Here is an 18893-nt window from a genome sequence, read left to right as displayed (position 1 = left end):
CTGGAATTGTGATCAGTAAAAGCTATATTTGATGAGGAGCTGTAGATGCTTGGGTTTAGGTCAGATCAGAGCGAAGCATTTTAGATTTAAACCAACAAGATTTCAGCCTTTTCCCCATTAACAATAACAGTAATCGCTGCAACTATCTTACAATTGTTACCAGTAGAAGCTAGATTTCATTTGAACATATCTGCGGACATAGAAAGGTCACGTTTATTAACTTTTAAATCAAAGTCTTACATACTATTCTTCATCCTCCTAAGACCTGAGCTCTTGCACGACATGATTTTTTAATGAATTTCTCTTTGTTATTTGGGTTTATTGGGACCAATGAGTGTAAAAACTAAGAATTATCTGTTTAAATTATGAGAAAAAATGATGTCCACATATGATATTTGTTCTGCTTTTAATGATGTTTGATAGAACACAATAAAATCACACTTGAATAATGATTTGCAAAGTGCCTGAACACAGCAACTTTTTCCCTGAGCGTAAAAGCAAAGTGAGAAACAACAATTGCGCCTCTTGGAACAATGTGGCTCGTTTGAAGTGCTGCTGACAGGAGCAGGAAGACAAACAGTTTAAACAGTAGTAAAACCGAAGCATTCCTTGTTGGCACCGTCCATCAACTTCGCTCTTTTCCTATATCACGGTTCACCTTTCCTCAGTCACTAACCTGGGGGTTCGGTTGGATTCGCAGTTGACTTTCAGTAACCGCATAAAACACCTGTGCAAGACGTCGTTTCACCATCTACGAAACATCCCCAAACTCCGCCTACACCTTCTAAACCTCCGAGACACAGAGAAACTTGTCCATGCCTTTGTTTATCTCCTCGAGGTTGGATTATCGCAATAGATTTTTTGTTGGGATTTCTGCCAAAGACATTAAAAAACTGCAATACATTCAAAACAGCGCCACCAGAATCTTAATGAAAGTCAAATTTGAACATATCACACCTATTCTTAAATCACTGCACTGGCTCCGTGTTTCATCCCGGATTGAATACAAAATCCTTCTGCTGACCCATAAATGCATCACTGTATTACGCAAGACCTGATCACTTTGCAATCTTCAAACCGCACCCTCACATCTTCAGGTGGCTCCTTCAGGTCCCCTCCATGACGCTCCGTACGATGTTGGGCCGAGACTTCTGTTCAGCTGCAGCACGACTCTGGACTTACCTCCCTGTCCAGCTGAGCACCGCATAGAGCCTGGACTTTCTTAAAGCAAATCTAAAGACCTTTTTATTTAGAAAAGCTTATTGTTGATGTTTATAGCTTTTAGCAATTAGTATTTTAAAGTTATTTTTTGTTTTATCACTCTGGGATTCTGTTGAATAAAGAGTGAATTAAAATTAAATTATTATTATTATTATTATTATTATTATTATTATTATTATTGTTATTATTTTATTATCATTATTTATTTATTTTATTTTTTGTTATTATTATAGGCCTTTAACAAAGTCCATCTTTAATCTAAACTATAATATGTTCTATAACTTTAAATAATAATTTAACACCCTCATATGTGGACAGCAGGACCGTGTAGAGAAAAAAAAAGTTGTATTGTTGCCTAGACAACCCAAAATGTGTCGTCCAAAGATGTAGACGCCAGGCCCGAGGAGGTGAACGTACTGGAAAGTGGTTCAGCAGCTATACAAAGTTGATTTTCTGCAATATGTCACCAGTGCAGGGGCAGAAGTGAGTATATATTATAATATTTGAAGCCCTATAGGACTTTTTTCGCTATAGTAATGATCAGATTCAACATTTCTGGCTTTTTTCTTTTTAAAATTCCGGTTTTAAGTATATATAATGAACACAGGGACGCCAGATCGTGCTCCATCTGAGACGAACATCAGCGAGAATCTGAAAACACGAAAAAGTACACACAAATAAAGTAGATTGGCTGTACTTGTAGATAATCTCTCACTCCGTTCTGAACTTCCTGTATCCTAACAATGTAAACTTGTGTAATTTAAATAACACCAAAAAGATCCACTCGTGTCCCTCCGAGCTGTACGTTCTGTTCTTTCCCACTCACTGTATTCATTCCTCATTCTGTGGAATAATTATCGTTCTTTTGGACTTCTCACCCTGCCCGAGTTTTGGCTGGGAGCTTATTAATAATTCACGGACTGAGACTGGAGAATTTTAGTGCAATTTGCAGCTGCACAGTCGCACTTTTATTGTTGTGCTGAGAAAACATGTCGGCCATCTTTGAAGCGTTCCAGAAGAGATACCATCACTCGAAAAAATATGGTTGTGTAAGTAGTGCGCACTAACATCTGCTCATGTAAACCAATGTAAATAAATGAGTAAATTAATTTGAAATACACTTTTGCACCGATTGATTTTGGTAAATTTTTTGATAAACTGTATTTTGCACATTTATAAAATTGTAATATTTTATCTGTGCAATACAACCACACATTATATGGTTGAGTTGTGTATTTTTATGCAATTTAAATGGTTGAAAGTAGTTTTTAAAAAAAAAAAAATTTATTTGTGAAAAGAAAAATCTGCCGAATCTTGATTTGCTGAAATATTGTAGAATTTATGTTGGCCAGAAATATGTTGTTTGCTTGTGTTACTTCACTGTCTTGGGATTGTGTACATGAACGAGCCCTGGCATGAACTTAAAAATCTGTTTTATTTTATTTATTTTCTTCTCTTATAAGTGACCTGATGGTAATCCCTGTGAGCATATTTTTGAGGCATGAATCTGACTTAAATATATGGCCAAAAAAAAGAAAAAAAATCTGTATATTTTTATTGTATTATTTACATTTTTGCATAAACAATAGGCATTATTATTATTATTATTATTATTATTATTATTATTATTAATTCATTTATTTTGTATTCATTTATATATTTATTTTTTTGGGTAAATGAAAGATAAAGTCTCTCATGATGAATTGTGACTTTTTAATGTCGTTTATCCTCAGCGTTTGTGGTCATGTGGAAGAATCACTGTATTCATGTGGACAATGCTCTACTGAGTGTTGTCTCATGTATTTGAAGTGAGGGTTGTTCAGAACAGACTGTGCAGAGATGGGGTCAGAGGTCACAGTGAGGAGTGTGTGCAGCAGTGGGCTCTATTACATGGTGCTTCACTGCCCTCTGCTGGCGGCATGGTGGAACTCCAACATGTCTGCTTGGTTCAGATTTGCACATTTTATGATTTTGTACAGAAATGTCCATAGGTAAATAAAGGAAAAGTTTACTTATATCTTACCCTACAAGACAGGTACTGTGCAGATGAAAGAATTGCAGTCTTTAGCTGAATAAAAACATGGATTTTGATCATTTTTAAAGCATAATTTTGCTTCAAACAGGCAGAAGAGTCTTATATGTGCTGAATCTATTCAAAGATACACAATAAAATGTTAAGTGGACAGTAAACATCCCTGAACTCTTCCTTCACCCTTAAACAACACTTAGGCTCAGGCCGTATCAGCAAAGTAAAAGTACAGATACTAGAGCAAAAAAACTACTCAAGTAAATGTATCATGTGAACAAATCTACTTAAGGAAAAGTATTATAGTACCCGTTTAAAAATGTACTTAAAGAGTGAAAAGCACAAGTATTTCATGCTGATTTTGACCTCTAATAAAGCTTCAGCTGTAGTGATTTTGATACAGATTTGTGCTAAATTTTGTTCAGCAGAAACAATTGATTTTTCTCGCTCGTCTTTATTTGTACATTTTTGTTTGCGCAAATTATAAGCGTGCTAAAAACGAACTCTCAGCCTTTTCTCAAACTAAAATAAAAAACACTTTTACTTTTCAGTCCTGTACAAAAATGCAGTGGAGTAGAAAGTACAGATACCTGCTGTCGAATGTAGTGTAGTAAAAGTAAAAAGTATCAACTTAAGTGCATTTTAAAGCGAAGTACAGATACCTAAAATTTGTACTTAAGCATATTTCTTTACTACTTTTACCTAGTTACGTATTTCCAAACCAGGAGTACAAGGACCTGGAAGGTGAAACTAGATTTTATTGTATTTTTTTGCTGAAGAAATGACATATTTTTGTATTCCTGACACAGGGTTCACATCGAGGGAAACGAAGTACCTTCAAATAACAGATTAAAATTGCACTTAGAGAAGAAGAGCTCACAAACAATCAGCTCTATTCACACCAAAATCAAACTTATTCCTGTATTTCTTTCTTTTCCGGCAGCCATTTTACATAAACCTGTCTTTTGCGTGTGCACGTGTCAGCCCCCGTCACGCCTCCATCTCCCTGTCCAAGGTCACGGGACTATTTCGGTCTCGTCTGGGCTTTGATCCGTGCTGAGACATGACAAGGTAAACGCATCCAGGGGGGTCAGCTGTGTTACCGGAACGAGCAACCCTATCCCTGTGTCTTCGGGATACTCCTCCCTGACCCCTCCCTTCCTTCCTTTGACAGTCACACGTTTAAACATAAGCCAAATATAGAGGCGTGTGGTGTCTGACAAAACTGACCCCGCGACCTCTGTCAGTTTGGGTTAGTCTGCGTCAAGGTGCGGCCCCCGTTAAAATCCGCATCTGCACAAAGCGTTCTCCCTGTCGAGCCGGTTAAGTATCACTCAAGTGGACGTACTTTCAAATACGCAAAGGTTGTATTGTTTTTTTACTGTCGCCCAGAGCTAAAACAAGGGTGAGGACCTCGGACAGTAGTTGGTGAGGGAAATACGGGGGTCTTTTTTGAACAGTGATGGGAGGAATACTTTAAAAACGCATTTTGTTTGTTGCATGGGCCAATCAGAGTACTGTATTCTGAGTACTTTGAATACTTTTACACCGATTTGCATTATGTTAAAGTGAAAAAACATGGCGTAGTATTAAAAACAGCTTGATTTTTGTGTCTTTAATGCATGTCTGATTGGGATTTGCACGCACACACAACGCAACAGTGTGTTTTAACTTTTTCTCACTGAAATCGTGCAGTTAAAAGCCAAAACTGCGCGTACTACCAAGTATTCATGTGTTTTTAGGAAAGTAACTGTATTCTGAACACCACACAGTGAAAGAGTAACTGTACCAAACTCAGTTACTCCAAACTAGTATTCAGAATGTGTATTTTCATGCATTTTAGTTACTTCCCAGCACAGTTTTTAATCTTGCCTGCCTGATTGTTAATAATAATAACAACGCATTAGTCTTATATATAGCACTTTTTCGCATGCTTAAAGTCGTTTTACTGTTTCTGTTGGTGCAAAGTGGGTGAAGTGTCTTGCTTAAAGACACAACAAGACTATGCAGGTCCACTGTGGCATCCAAATATTAACCAGGTCCATCGCTGCTTAGCTTCCAATCTCAGCTCAGATCGACCATTGACTGTGCAAATATATGTATGAATAATGCAAAAATGTAGAATGAAAAATTGGGCAAATAAAATAATACATTTAAGTTTGTTTGGTCCTGTTCACAGACAATATTACCTATATTTCAAGGCTTATCATGTCACTGCTCCACACCTGGTTTTAAAGGCTTCAATCTGTGGTGTTTGGCTCCATCTGCTGGTCACACTGTCACTACAACATGCATTTGGTCTTTGGGTTGATGGGTTTATACAAAGCTGTTAAACAAATGGTTGAAATGATTATTGTTTCTGTAATTAAGACAAAATTAGGATGACAAAAACATGTTTCATTTTATTAACCATGAAAAACAAACTCATATGTGGCTGTAAACGTAATGAAAAATAGCCAAGCTGACCATAGACTAATGAAATTTATTTTTATTTGTTGATTATTAACAAACCCAAACTTTATACAAATCCATCTTGATTACAAGTCAATTAATTGGCCAGCTCTACCTTTTGTTTTTCTTCATTTTTATTTTTATTTTTATAGTATCCAAACATGTTCACATTTGAAGATTTTTTAGTAAGGTATTTTCCAGAGTATAAGTCGCACCAGCCAAAAAATGCATAATAGTGAAGAAAAAAACATTTCGTATATAAATCGCATCTGAGTATAAGTCGTATCAGCCAAAAAAGACGTAATAATGAAGAAGAAAAAACATATTTCACATATAAATCACATCTGAGTAGATGACTAGACTAATGAATTTTATTTTTATTTATTTATTTTAAACAAACCCAAACTTCATACAAATTCATCTTGATTATAAGTCAATTAATTGGCCAACCCTACCTATTTTTTTCCTTTTTTATTTTTTTTATTTTTATTTTTATAGCATCCAAACATGTTCACATTTTAAGATTTTTTAATATTGTATTTTCAGGAGTATAAGTCGCACCAGCCAAAAAATGCATAATAATGAAGAAAAAAACATATTTCACATGCATGACCGTATTTTTCTGAGTATAAGTCGCACCCCCGGCCAAACTATGAAAAAAAGTGCGACTTATACTCCGGAAAATACGGTCATCTTAGAATGTATTTCAGACTCAAATTACTCCAGTATGTGTATAATGTGTCTAAACCAGAGTCCTTCCAGTACCTGTGTGTATCTGTCCAGTCACTGCGGTTATGTCTTCATTCACACTGACACCAGCTGGGGACGTTGTACCTGAGCCGCCATCACATCACACCACACACATCGCACACAACCCGGGAGCAGGACTATAAAAGGTAATTACTCCTCACGCAGTCCCGCGCTCTGAGGACCAGTACCTGTGGAGCGGTACACTGGCCCCGGGGTCCGCGATGACAGGTTTAAACACTGCGCCAGACTCCGCCGAGACGCACCTCAACACAGCTGTCAACCAGACTCACACTTTACTGACAAGCTCTCACCTTAAACCGCAGAATTCAATCTACTTCCTGTCACCTTGTCGTCGCGGTAACGGTAATTAGCCAGTGTCACTCAACATACACACACAAAGTCACAAATATACTATACACTGGTAGAGGTAGAACTGTTTATTGGTGTTTTTGATTCAAGCCCTTGTCCGATTTCTTAAAGAGGGGGTATTTTACTTCTATGGGGTATTACCGTATTTTCCAGACTATAAGTCGCACTTTTTTTCTTTTCATAGTTTGTCCGGGGGTGCGACTTATACTCAGACACATTGACTTATATGTGGAATATAAGTCGCATCTGAGTATATAATTTCACATCTTTGTTACAGTCGCACTGACAACCGCGTTTTTTTCTTCATTATCATGCATTTTTCTACTTATACTGCAGAGCGACTTATAGTCCAGTCCGGAAAATACGGTAACCGCTAACGCATAACATATTTAGATCACCATGTTAGCTTTTATTGTTTTGAAAATGCTATAATCGCCAAAAACAACGTATTAAAATGTTTAGAATGTTTCAAGTTTTGTTTTTTGACAGTCTGAGTCCCTGTTCCCTTTACTCTCTGCGCTAAGTCGCTCCCCCTTCAGAGCACTATCACATTACATATCCCGTTAATGAAACTACTGCACATCATTCCATATTTGTGAAGTTGTAGCGTATTGTTTTGTATCATTCTTTTGTATATTTATGGAAATCGCTGTGTTGTCTTGTGGGCGGAGCTTTGGACAGTGTATAGTACAGCTAAACGTAAGGAGGGTTTGAATAGGGCGTGGGAGAGATTGCTAAATTACTCAAACATGCATGAATGACATCGAAAACCAATTCAGGCTCTTTTTTTTAATTTTTATCAGAGAACAACATTGTAGCATGGTAGAAAGCTCCAAAAAAGTCAATTTTGTATAATACTCCTTCTTTAAGATACAAATACACAGATATTTTGTACTTTGTAAACAGTGAGGACCCTAAAGTCCACGCCCTCTATTCAAACATGACACCTTTGGACACACGATCAATTATAGTCTATACCTTTGTTCTTAATCTCAAATAGCGTTTGACCTCGTTCCTTAAATAACACTTGAGTAGGCTGTGTTCCTGTACGACCTCTCAGGAGCAGCTAGCCTTCAGAGCGCCCCCCAGTGTCTCGATGAAGCGGTGCACGTCGCTGAAGGAGTTGTACAGAGGAACAGGAGCCACCCGCAGGACACTGGGCTCCCGCATGTCACACTGTGGGCAACAAGGACAGGATTTGCAAGATTAAACACCAAAAAACTCATTTCAGCTCACAATTATCATGTTTTTGGGGTTGGATCATGGCACTTGTTGATGCTGTTGTGACAAAGTAATTTCACTTTTGTTTATTTATACTGAACTAAGACATGTTGAACCTTGTACTAGTTTTGGTTTCATGTGGATAACTTCAGGAATTACAGATGTTGACCATAAACCAGGTAAAAAAAATCTACAACCTGACAAACTATAGGCGTTCTAGACTTTTATGATGTCACATGAGCACAACCTCTTCACGTCTTCATTGCGAGGTTGACGTCACTATTAAATCATTGTACGTATTATTATTTTTTACTGTGTTGCACTTACAGCGACGCCCCTTTTCTCCAGTTCTTGGAAGACTCTGCGTATGGGCACAGAGAAGCAGAGGGACAGCTGACAGCCCCTCTGCCGGGGGTCCGAGGGGGTGATGATGTGCACGTAGGGCCTGTGGGGCTGGGAGGGGTCCTGGCTGTAGTAGTGCAGGATCAGGTACTCTAAATACCCCGTCAGTAACAAGGACTTTCTCCTCAGGGACGACATGCCGGCTTTGTGGAACACCTGTACTCAGGAAAAGTACATGTTAGAATTACACTTGTGCAGATCTTTAGCAGTGAATGTTACGCCTCACTCAGACTGCAAAGAGTTCGAGTGGTTCTTGTTTAGGGCAACCACAGACTTTATGCATAAATAGACATAGCTAACCTGCTAGCCACTACTTTCCAAAGAGGTAGTGAGCATGGGCGCGCTTCTGGCTTCATTGACTCTGGCTCCAATTCACTTTCTATTGAAAAACTGTCACTCCTCTCTCTGTAACTGTTGCTGTCAGACTCGTCATTTTGGTCTTGAAATGTTCATATTAACCCGCTCTACATGATCCTGGTACGTTGTTTTTTTATTTTCGCTTTTGTGTCCCGAAATCAAGATATGAACATTAATAACAGACTGTCAAGATCTCTGCCCTGTGTTTTTGTGCTGTCTTTCCCCCTCCCTTCTGTGTCTGAGCCTGGAGCTGGGCGGAGATTCTGGTACCTCCCACTACACACCTGCAACCCATCAACGATCAAGCTACATTTTGGGAGCACAAAGGGACCGAGGATCCAACACTCATTGCCAGATTGTCCGTGTATCCCCCGTGGTCCAGTTCCGCTTGGCTCAGTCTAGTTTTTTGTACATATGATCTCTGTACTCAACTGGTTATTTTCATTTTTCGGCAGATCTCGCTCCTTGGAACTACTCTGCACCTCCGCCTCCGACCCAGCTCACCACGACCGATACGAACACCCCAGCCTCTGACCCCGCTACCTACGAACTGCTTGACACCGCTCTCAACTATCTGCTCCATCAAACTACATTTACATTTCCTTGTTTTTTAATAAACTTTGTTCAACTTTTTACCCCGAGTTTGAATCTTTAATCTCCCAAGACAAATTGAGCGCCTACTTTCAGCAAGGTCGCTCCCGCTACCGTTAACAACAGGTTTATTTATGTATTTATTGACAGCGTTTTTATGTGCCCGCTCCCTGCTAAACCAGCGGTGGGGCGTTACCTTCAACAGCCTCGCTCCTGATTGGCTCTTTGGTTGCTATGATACTTTGGTTACTATGATAATCCTAAACATGAAACTCAGCTCCATATTCGCCCCTATAACGGCTAACCTCGATGCGCTTCATTTAACCGGACTCCTCAATTCTTGCAGCCAAATGAAAACAGAAGGAAATGCAGTACCTCTAAACTGGCCTGCAGGGGGCACACCAGCAGAATAGGTTGGTTCGACAGCCTGAATCCGCTCACTCCGGGCTGCAGCTCCATCACTGAGAATGTAAAATGAACATCGTCAACTCACCTGCAACTGTGTGGACACCGTAGTCGTCACGTTCTTAATTAAAGCACTCACCGTTGTTCATGTTGAAGCGTGTTTTGAGGTCGTGACCCCACCACCCCATCAGCCTGCAGGGGGCGATACAGAAAACATATGTGAATAATAATAATAATAATAATGATGTTTTCTCAGACAGAGGTGATCAGGGTGAATGTGGGACTCACGCTGGTCTGATGGCGTCTTTGTGCTTCTCGTGGATAAACGCTCCGGCCAAACCTCCAGCTCCAGAGTTTAAATACTACAAAAACATCAGATGAACATGTCAAATACTAATGAAAAGTAACATAATACGCGCTTACATACTCGCAATCATGTTTAATTACTTAATAAAACATGTGCCCTAGCGTTTATATGGTGAATCTTTTATATAATCAATGAATATATGTATTTTTTGAATTACATTTGAACCTTTTTTTAAGGCATGGTTATTTGAAAGCCTTTATTTTACACCAGACATGTTTTTTTTTTGTTTCCACGTGTTCAGACCTTGTAGGAACACCAGCAGGCGAAGTCCACGTCCCAGTCATGGAGCTTGAGCACAGCGTTCCCTGCAGCATGAGCGCAGTCAAAGCCCACGTAACAACCCTGAGCAACACAAGTAGACGACGAGTTTATTTGTATAGCACAATTCATGCGCAAAGTAAATCAAAGTGCTTTACAGAATGAGAAAGACAGTCTGGATTGAGCCTGGATTTAAACATTGTCAAAGTTTATAGAGGCAGGCTTAGTATTTGTGTCACTAAGCTAATGCTACTGCTAATATAAGAAGGTGACACTCCGATAGGGCGTTAGGAACATCTGTAAAATGTTGAATTTGGGCTTGGGGATGGGTAGGAACAGCTGAAGTAGGCCTCGTTGGCGCAGTAGGCAGCGCGTCAGTCTCATAATCTGAAGGTCGTGAGTTCGAGCCTCACACGGGGCATTGTTTTGATGAAATGTTGCTCTGGTGGCGACCACTATGAGTGACATCACACGCCGTCCACTTCTTTTGTCTATGATCTCAACAGATCGACTCATACCAATATATGGGTAGGCCACAGCAACATAGGCCTCGTTGGCGCAGTAGGCAGCGCGTCAGTCTCATAATCTGAAGGTCGAGAGTTCGAGCCTCACACGGGGCAGGTTTTTAAAGAAATGTTGCTGTTATACTTGCAGTTGGAATTTCAGATACTTGAACTCTGCTCCAAATTTGCCTCGAAAACTGCTAACCTCGACAAACTCCATTTGACTGGAGGCGACTGCTATGGGTAACATCACTCAGTCCACTTCTTTAGTCTATGAGCTCAACAGGTAGATTGGCACCAAAATATGGGTAGGCAGTAGTGATGTAGGCCTTGTGAGTTCGAGCCTCACATGGGGTAAGGTTTTAATGAACTGTCTGTGTTCCAATCACCTCGGCCTCACTCTTTGGTTGCTGTGATACTTGCGGTCAGAATTCCAGATATTGAACTCTGCTCCTCAAATGACAAAAGCTTTATACTGACAAATAGTTTCTGCATTATTTAATGTTTTGTCCTTCCAATTATGGTAACTTTTATAAATTACAAATCAAAATTATAAATCAAATGTTACGCCCAGTTACTCTCACAATTTCTCTTACTTGAGTAGTTTCTCCAAATACTTTTTACTCTTGGATTACTACTTTATACTTCTACTTGAGTAATGTTATTTTGAAGTAATGCTACTCTTAAGTAAAATTTCTGGCTACTCTACCCACCTCTGGACATGAAGTTAGTTGGAGTGAGAGCAGAAGTTGCGGAGAGAGTTAGAAGGAGAGGATTTGGTCTTGTACCTTCTTGTGTCCAGCCTCAGTGATGGCAGCCATGTCAAAGAGCTGACCGGTGTAGTACTGGACTCCACTGAACATCACCACGGCGATGGACTGTCCCTCCTTCTCTATCACATCCAGGATGTCCTCTGTCCTCAGAGTCTCCTCCCCCTGAGGCACAAGCACCGGATGTTACTCTCTAAAGAACTGTTTTAAATTACTTTCATTCAGAATATGATTTTTAGCTTTTAGTTGTTTTAGTCATTTGAATTTAAATTATTCACTTTAAAATATTTTGACAGTTTTGACTAAAGATATGAATAACCAATGGTAAACGATAAATTGTCACATTTTTATATAGCGTTTTTTTTTTTATCTAGACCATTCAAATCAACCAACTGGATTTCAGAATTGAATCAGAAAGGAACATCAGTCAAACGTTGAAAAATGGTAAGCAAGGGTAATGTAGGCCTCGTTGGCGCAGTAGGCAGCGCGTCAGTCTCATAATCTGAAGGTTGTGAGTTCGAGCCTCACACGGGGCAAACTTTTGAATGAAATATCTGACGATTGACTGAAGGCCACTGCTATGGGTGACGTCACTCAGTCCACTTCTTTAGACTATGAGCTCAACAGATGGAATTACATCAAAATATGGGTAGGATGCGGTGATGTAGGCCTTGTTGGCGCAGTAGGCAGCGCGTCAGTCTCATAATCTGAAGGTCGTGAGTTCGAGCCTCACACGGGGCAATTTTTTTATTTATTTTTTTCAGCGTTACAGTCACCTCAGCCTTGCTTTTTGATTGCTATGATACTCACAGTCAGGATTTCAGATATAGAACGTGACTCCCAATTCGCCCCAAAAAACTGCTACCCTCGATAAGCTTCATTTGACTGGTGCCGAACGTTGTGGCTAACATCACAGTCAGTCCTTTTATATAGCACTTTTTCACCTTAGGCACTGCTTACTCCTTATTTAGCAGTACATATAATAGATGTTGAGCTAGGGTGGATGGTACATACAGGTCTAGGAGACACCAGCCGCATGCTCTCCTCGGGGTTAAACCCTCGCAGACGGATCTGAGACTCCACAGCGTACTGACAACAAGAGACAACACCAGTTATAACACACAGGCCCCTCACCGTATTTACCACAACGACTTATAGTTCGGTACACGTTAGCAGAACAGTATGCTCATTATAGACTTCACATTTGAGCTGCAAAGGGCCAAGAAGTAACAGTTTTTGATCAATATAATGCAAAAACGCCACTGTTACTGTAGTACATGGTGTTTCATTGTGACGTTTATTTACAAAATGCTCAAGACAATTCAGAAAGGGAATATTTAGTGAGAGAAAAGGATGTCAAAACTGTTTTACACTTTAAAAGAATGTATAAAATGGGAAGTCTGGATGATCGATAAATGTCAAATGTGTATTGAGAATGATGGTTCACACAGGAGAGGTTGTGGAAAAATGGCAAGATCATCAAATAACTGAATTTAAATGTAAATAAAGAGGCAGACTAACACTTCTGCTCCTTTCTAATCACGGAAATGCCTTCTGTTATATGCATTTACATTATGTGTTGTTATTCATTGCACTACTGTCCACTTTAATCATAGGAACAGACAGAAAAATGTAAAGTTACCTATGTTTTCTTCATCTATCTCTATTGTGTTATTATGACAGGCTCAAGTATAAATGTGACAAAATGCTGTGTGCAGAAATACTGTGCAGCAACAAGGAGAAGAAAGAAATACTGTCCTTAAAATATTTACTGAGACCTCCAACGTAAGTCCCGTTTAATACAAGACAACACAACCACATTAAGTTTACTAGTGAACGTAAACGTGTTACAAGGGACACTTTACCTTAACTGTATTTTAAATAACTAGGAAATATTTGGAGTTTTGTTTATACGTTTTACATCTGCTCATTTGCAAAAACAGATAAGTGTCATTTGAAAACGTGATTGGAAGCTTGCAGTTTAGTATAAAGTAGTAATATTTCCAAAACCCAAATCTATTTTACTGCTTTCATCCCTTTTTGTACATTATTGTCATTGGTAATATCTCAAACAAATGGTGGCATAATTTTTTTTTAAATGGGAGGCATCTGTTTTTGCTATTCAACTTTTCATTTGTTTATTGTTTCTCCTCTAAATTATAGTATATATTTTACAGATTTTATGACTTACGTGATCCGAGGGAAACGCTTTGGACTCCAGGAGGATTTTGTGTCGAGATGCTGTGGGTTTGTAGAACGACAGCTACAGAAATGACAAAACATAAAGTGTGAGTTATAATAAGTTATAATTCTGCCAAACGAATCCTGTCAATCACTGCTGAAAACCCGCCTCTTCTCCCTGGCATTTAATACTAGCAAGACAGGATATCTTGATGTTTTATTGTTCTTCGCCTACAGTATGTATCGTGTTATCTGTGTTTTTTATTGACTTTTATGTGAAGCACTTTGGTCAGCTGAAGTTGTTTTAAATGTGCCGTATAAATAAACTTGAGTTGGACGGACTCACCAGCAGTAAGTGCAGGTTAACTGTTAATCCGTTCATTAAAGCCACCTCCTCTCTTTTCGCGCCTGGACAACAAAATCAAGACACAGTTTGATGAGACGACGATATACCGGCTTTGTCCATAAATAGAAAGAAACATGTGAAATGAGAACACAGTTTCATACCCACAACATCCGCCATCATCTGCTCTAAGTTGTTCTCCGCCCAGGCCCAGGGACGAGAGCCGTCTGTGTGACCGTGCACGCCACTAAGATCAAATATTACAATAAAACTTAACACTGGAGAACATGATTCCACGTTAAATAAATACATAAATAAATAAAATGAAAATTAAATTAGATTATATTGCTTTGCCTTTGAATGTTTCAGAGTATCATATTAAACTGATCTACTACTTCATAATCTGAAGGTCATGAGTTCCAGCCTCACATGTGGCAAGTTTTTAAAGGAGCAGTGGTCTAGGGGCAGAAAAAAAACTGCCCCTAAAACTGCTAGCCTCCACAAGCTTCATTTGACTGGAGGTGAATGCTATGGGTGATGTCACACTCAGTCCACTTCTTTAGACTATGATCTCAACAGATGGAATTACACCAAAATATGGGTAGGGTGTTGTGATGTAGGCCTCGTTGGCGCAGTAGGCAGCCCGTCAGTCTCATAATCTGAAGGTCGTGAGTTCGAGCCTCACACGGGGCATTGTTTTGATGAAATGTTGCTCTGGTGGCGACCACTATGAGTGACATCACACACCGTCCACTTCTTTAGTCTATGATCTCAACAGATCGACTTATACCAAGATATGGGTAGGCCACAGCAACGTAGGCCTTGTTGGCGCAGTAGGCAGTGCATCAGTCTCATAATCTGAAGGTCGTGAGTTCGAGCCTCACACGGGGCAGATCTTTAATGTCTGCGGTCGAATCACCTCAGCCTCACGCTTTGGTTGCTATTATTCTGCGCCGCTCCTTCCAATATGATAATAATAATTTGTGTCCAGCATTTGAAAATACCAGATTTTGAGCATTATTTAATGTTTTGTCCTTACAATTATGCTACCTTTTATAAATTAGCATTATAAAATACTACGTGAGTAATGTTATTTGAGTACAATAAACTGATCTACTTTGCATTTATCCAATTACAAATGTTTAGCAATGCATTGAAAAACATGCATTCTTACTATCTGTGGGGTTCTCTCCACAGATCTGACCTGTAACTTGGGAGATAGCTAAGTTACTTGCTGTGCTGCAGGCAAAGCAATGACATCTCCATGAAGACAAGCCAACAGCATAACCTCTTCTAGAAAAGTTCCACAGCACAGCTTCCAATGCCTTACGTTTTGGCCCATTTGTCCAGCTCCTCCTGCAGGTACCGTGGGGCCAGTTTGGGCTGTAGTCCCAGAGAGTTGCCCACGAGGTAAATGCAGTCCAAAGAGCCATCAGTGACCGACGGGTCAGCTGTCAACATAAACCAGAGAGTTCAACATTTACAGGATTTAAAGGTCCTATATTAGGCAAAACTGACTCTTTTGAGGTTTAAGCCATTTTACAATGTTGTTACCTCCTCAAAAACAGACCTGGAGTTGTGTTTTGTTTCATTCACATGTTTGAGTAACACTTTATTATCATTATCAGTTTATTATCATGTAGTGTTAGTTTTCAAATTAACAGCTCCTTTTGCCTTTTGTTCAGTAAATATTATTCTTTCCAGGTCTGAAATGATCCAAAAAATTCTAGTGACAGTGTTTGGAGTTTAAAAACACAGTGGAGCACTTCCTGTATTACCACATGATGACATCACAAGGTGGAACAGAGTGTTTTCTGTTTGAGAGAAGAACTCAGCCTAAATATGCAGAGTTTTTTGAATGTTAAACATGTGTGAATGAAACAAAACACAACTCCATGTCTGTTTGTGATGAGGAAACAACATTAGAACAGATCAGAAAACAGAGTAATGTGGGTTTTTTTGTAAATACAGTGAATTATTCAAATAGTATTGGGGTTACATCTGTCCTGATTTGTGGCGCAACTGGACAAATACCTATAATAAATGTAATGTTTGTGTCATAAAATATCTGTTCATAGTTCATTGCTTACAGGTGGGCAGCTCGGACACCTTGGGCAGGAAGAACTCTCCTCGAAATGGTCTCAGAGGGTCCTGTTTGTCCAGGTACTCAGCCACTTGTGCGGAGGTGGGAGGACAGTTTAACAGTTTACTGACCCTCTCCACTGTCTGAGCTGGGGTGAAGCCTTCAAACTGCTCCATGATGGCCAGGAGGGGGAGCTGCAGGGATAAACCAGGATTCTTAAAGTGACTGTATGTAGTCTGTGATCTTTCAGTTTAAATTAGGTACGACAATCACAACTTGCCAGTGTCAGTGCCTTAACCTGCAGATTCTCAGTATATGGACAGACCATGCCTCATGTGAAAAATTCCATGTTCGTCCCTAAAACTGCTAGCCTTGACAAGCTTCATTTGACTGGAGGCAAATGCTGTGGGTGACATCACAGTAAATCCACTTTAGTCTATGATGTCAACAAGTAGATTTACTCTAAAATTTGGGTAGGCTGTGTCCCTGTAGGCCTCGTTGGCGCAGTAGGCAGCGCGTCAGTCTCATAATCTGAAGGTCGTGAGTTCGAGCCTCACACGGGGCAAATGTTTTAATGAAATGTCTGCGTTCCAATCACCTCAGGCTCACTCTTTTGTTGCTTTGATACTCACGGTGAGAATTCCAGATATTGAACTCTGCTAAAATTCGCCTCAAAAACTGCTAGCCTCGACAAGCTTCTTTTGACTGGAGGCGAACACTATGGGTGATGTCACACTCAGTCCACTTCTTTAGGCTATGATCTCAATAGGTAGATTTACACCAAAAATAAGGGTTACCCCTGCCAATGTAGGCCTCGTTGGCGCAGTAGGCAGCGCGTCAGTCTCATAATCTGAAGGTCGTGAGTTCGAGCCTCACACGGGGCAAGTTTTTAATGAAATGTCTGCGTTCCAATCACCTCAGCCTCGCTCTTCGGTTGCTATGATACTCGCAGTCGGAATTGCAGATATTGAACTCTGCTCCAAATTTGCCTCTAAAACTGCTAGCCTTGACAAGTGTCTTTTGACTGGAGGCGAACACTATGGGTGACGTCACGCCGTCCACTTCTTTAGTTGATGATTTAAACTGATGGACTTACGCCAAAATATGAGTAGGTTTCAGACATGTAGGCCTTGTTGGCGCAGTAGGCAGTGTGTCAGTCTCATAATCTGAAGGTTGTGAGTTTGAGCCTCATGTGTAGCAAGATTATGAAGGAATAGTGAACCTTTCTTCTCCAGACTGGACTGAGCTACAGAGGCTGCACTAGCACTGATTCATGACTGGCTGCAGGTGCTTGCTTAGTTAGTGACCATTCCAACCAGAGAGTGACATTTTAGATTTGAACCAACTGGATTTCAGCATTGAAACTGGCAACCAAAACGACACATTCATGTGAGGCTCATTCTGCTTTCTGATTGGATAATCATCTTGAAAACAACAAACAGTAAAAATGATAACATAAATAAGTAATAACTTACTAACTTAATAATAAGTTACAATGTTTTTTTGTAATTAAGAATAAATCAGTATTACAATTGTAAGAGCCATTTCTCATTTGAACATGTTTATCTTGTATCTGGGGACATAGTCATGTTTTGGAATTTAAAACGAACACCTTACATACTTTTCCTTTAACTGTATTTAAAAGGTGTGTAAATGCTGTTTTTTCTCTATCAACATGTTCAATACTATCAACAAATCCACCAAATCTGATAGAGGACCAAGCATTATAGTTAGGATTATTAGAACATATCCAAACAGGAGATACAAAAGTACATGTTAAACGTGATGGGACATTTTGAAGTCAGTCATTAAACCAAACTGACAAATATCTTGAGACTTCACATAAAACCTGAAGCCTGAACATTCCAAAAAACAAAAACAAATGAATGCAACGCCGGTAACACATTCATAATAAGGTTTTGAACAGCTGCTTTCATAAGTAAAGACGTCGCCAAAGTGTACAGCCTTGTCAGTTCTCTTACGTCCATTTATGTGTATAGTATAGTATTTAAGAGTACCTGACAGTGCGGAGTGGTGGATCCAAGAGTCGGCTCTGCTCTGATCCTCTGCTGGGCGCTCTTTGGCCTCTGTCTGTTTGCCTGTGGACCAAGTTAATCATTCATGCACCGTCCAGAGACTACACAGAATCCTTCACATAGAATGCAGTGGGTGGCAATGTCCACTCCAGCTGCGTGTCGCTAGAGACCATAGACAAATGTCAAACTCCAATGGAAAGTATGAAATATTACAATACCTGTGTTACACTTTGGCATGCATGTCTTCAAATTCCCTTCTTAGGTTTGTCAATAGTATTTACACATAGATACAATCAGACGATGCCACTCTTTTGGATTTCTCGCTCTTGAAATGTACCAACTCATGTTCATAACTCACCAAGGCTTCATAAATGGATAGTACCAAATATATTTTCCCCAACATTTTCAAATATATACAGTACTATTTCAGACTTTACCAGTGCCTTTAAAAACCAATGCAAATCAGAGAAAGATTCATTATAGAGAAGCGTTGACTGAATTACAAGTATTTTTATTCATACTGTAACAGTGAATGAAAGAACAAAATCATCAAACCCGT

At 39.5% G+C, this 18893-nt stretch overlaps 1 protein-coding gene and 8 non-coding genes across 9 annotated transcripts; 8 read left to right on the top strand and 1 right to left on the bottom strand.

The window, feature by feature from the left end:
• Nucleotides 1–6930: 6930 nt before the first annotated feature.
• Nucleotides 6931–18391, bottom strand: kynu (kynureninase). Its single transcript, XM_033981011.2, has 14 exons — nt 18317–18391; nt 16306–16492; nt 15546–15666; nt 14380–14462; nt 14219–14280; nt 13883–13954; nt 12706–12780; nt 11710–11856; nt 10404–10502; nt 10082–10155; nt 9933–9985; nt 9764–9849; nt 8366–8596; nt 6931–7993 (listed from the first exon to the last, which is right to left on the bottom strand). The coding sequence occupies exons 2-14, from the start codon at nt 16472–16474 to the stop codon at nt 7874–7876; spliced, it is 1392 nt and encodes a 463-aa protein (XP_033836902.1). The 5' UTR covers nt 16475–16492; nt 18317–18391; the 3' UTR covers nt 6931–7873.
• Nucleotides 10767–10839, top strand: trnam-cau (transfer RNA methionine (anticodon CAU)). The gene has a single exon. It is a non-coding gene; the product is annotated as a tRNA-Met (tRNA).
• Nucleotides 10966–11038, top strand: trnam-cau (transfer RNA methionine (anticodon CAU)). The gene has a single exon. It is a non-coding gene; the product is annotated as a tRNA-Met (tRNA).
• On the top strand, nt 12155–12227 carry trnam-cau (transfer RNA methionine (anticodon CAU)). Its single transcript has one exon. It is a non-coding gene; the product is annotated as a tRNA-Met (tRNA).
• On the top strand, nt 12360–12432 carry trnam-cau (transfer RNA methionine (anticodon CAU)). Its single transcript has one exon. It is a non-coding gene; the product is annotated as a tRNA-Met (tRNA).
• trnam-cau (transfer RNA methionine (anticodon CAU)) lies at nt 14836–14908 on the top strand. Its single transcript has one exon. It is a non-coding gene; the product is annotated as a tRNA-Met (tRNA).
• trnam-cau (transfer RNA methionine (anticodon CAU)) lies at nt 15035–15107 on the top strand. The gene has a single exon. It is a non-coding gene; the product is annotated as a tRNA-Met (tRNA).
• On the top strand, nt 16791–16863 carry trnam-cau (transfer RNA methionine (anticodon CAU)). Its single transcript has one exon. It is a non-coding gene; the product is annotated as a tRNA-Met (tRNA).
• trnam-cau (transfer RNA methionine (anticodon CAU)) lies at nt 17110–17182 on the top strand. The gene has a single exon. It is a non-coding gene; the product is annotated as a tRNA-Met (tRNA).
• Nucleotides 18392–18893: the final 502 nt, after the last annotated feature.

The sequence above is a fragment of the Periophthalmus magnuspinnatus genome, chromosome 2 (assembly GCF_009829125.3).
Source record: "Periophthalmus magnuspinnatus isolate fPerMag1 chromosome 2, fPerMag1.2.pri, whole genome shotgun sequence".
Classification (NCBI taxonomy): domain Eukaryota; kingdom Metazoa; phylum Chordata; class Actinopteri; order Gobiiformes; family Gobiidae; genus Periophthalmus; species Periophthalmus magnuspinnatus.
Note: the sequence above shows the minus strand (reverse complement) of the source record. Positions and strands in the feature narration are given on the sequence as shown.

What these genes read in the sequence shown, in the direction of transcription:
- kynu (XM_033981011.2), bottom strand. Translation starts at nt 16,474, where the DNA reads ATGGAGCAGTTTGAAGGCTTCACCCCAGCTCAGACAGTGGAGAGGGTC. An exon ending in CTGAGGCTGGACACAAGAAG is followed by an intron (nt 10,503 to 11,709) that starts GTACAAGACCAA and finishes TGTGTTGCTCAG; the next exon opens with GGTTGTTACGTGGGCTTTGA. An exon ending in TGGAGAAAAGGGGCGTCGCT is followed by an intron (nt 7,994 to 8,365) that starts GTAAGTGCAACA and finishes TGTTGCCCACAG; the next exon opens with TGTGACATGCGGGAGCCCAG.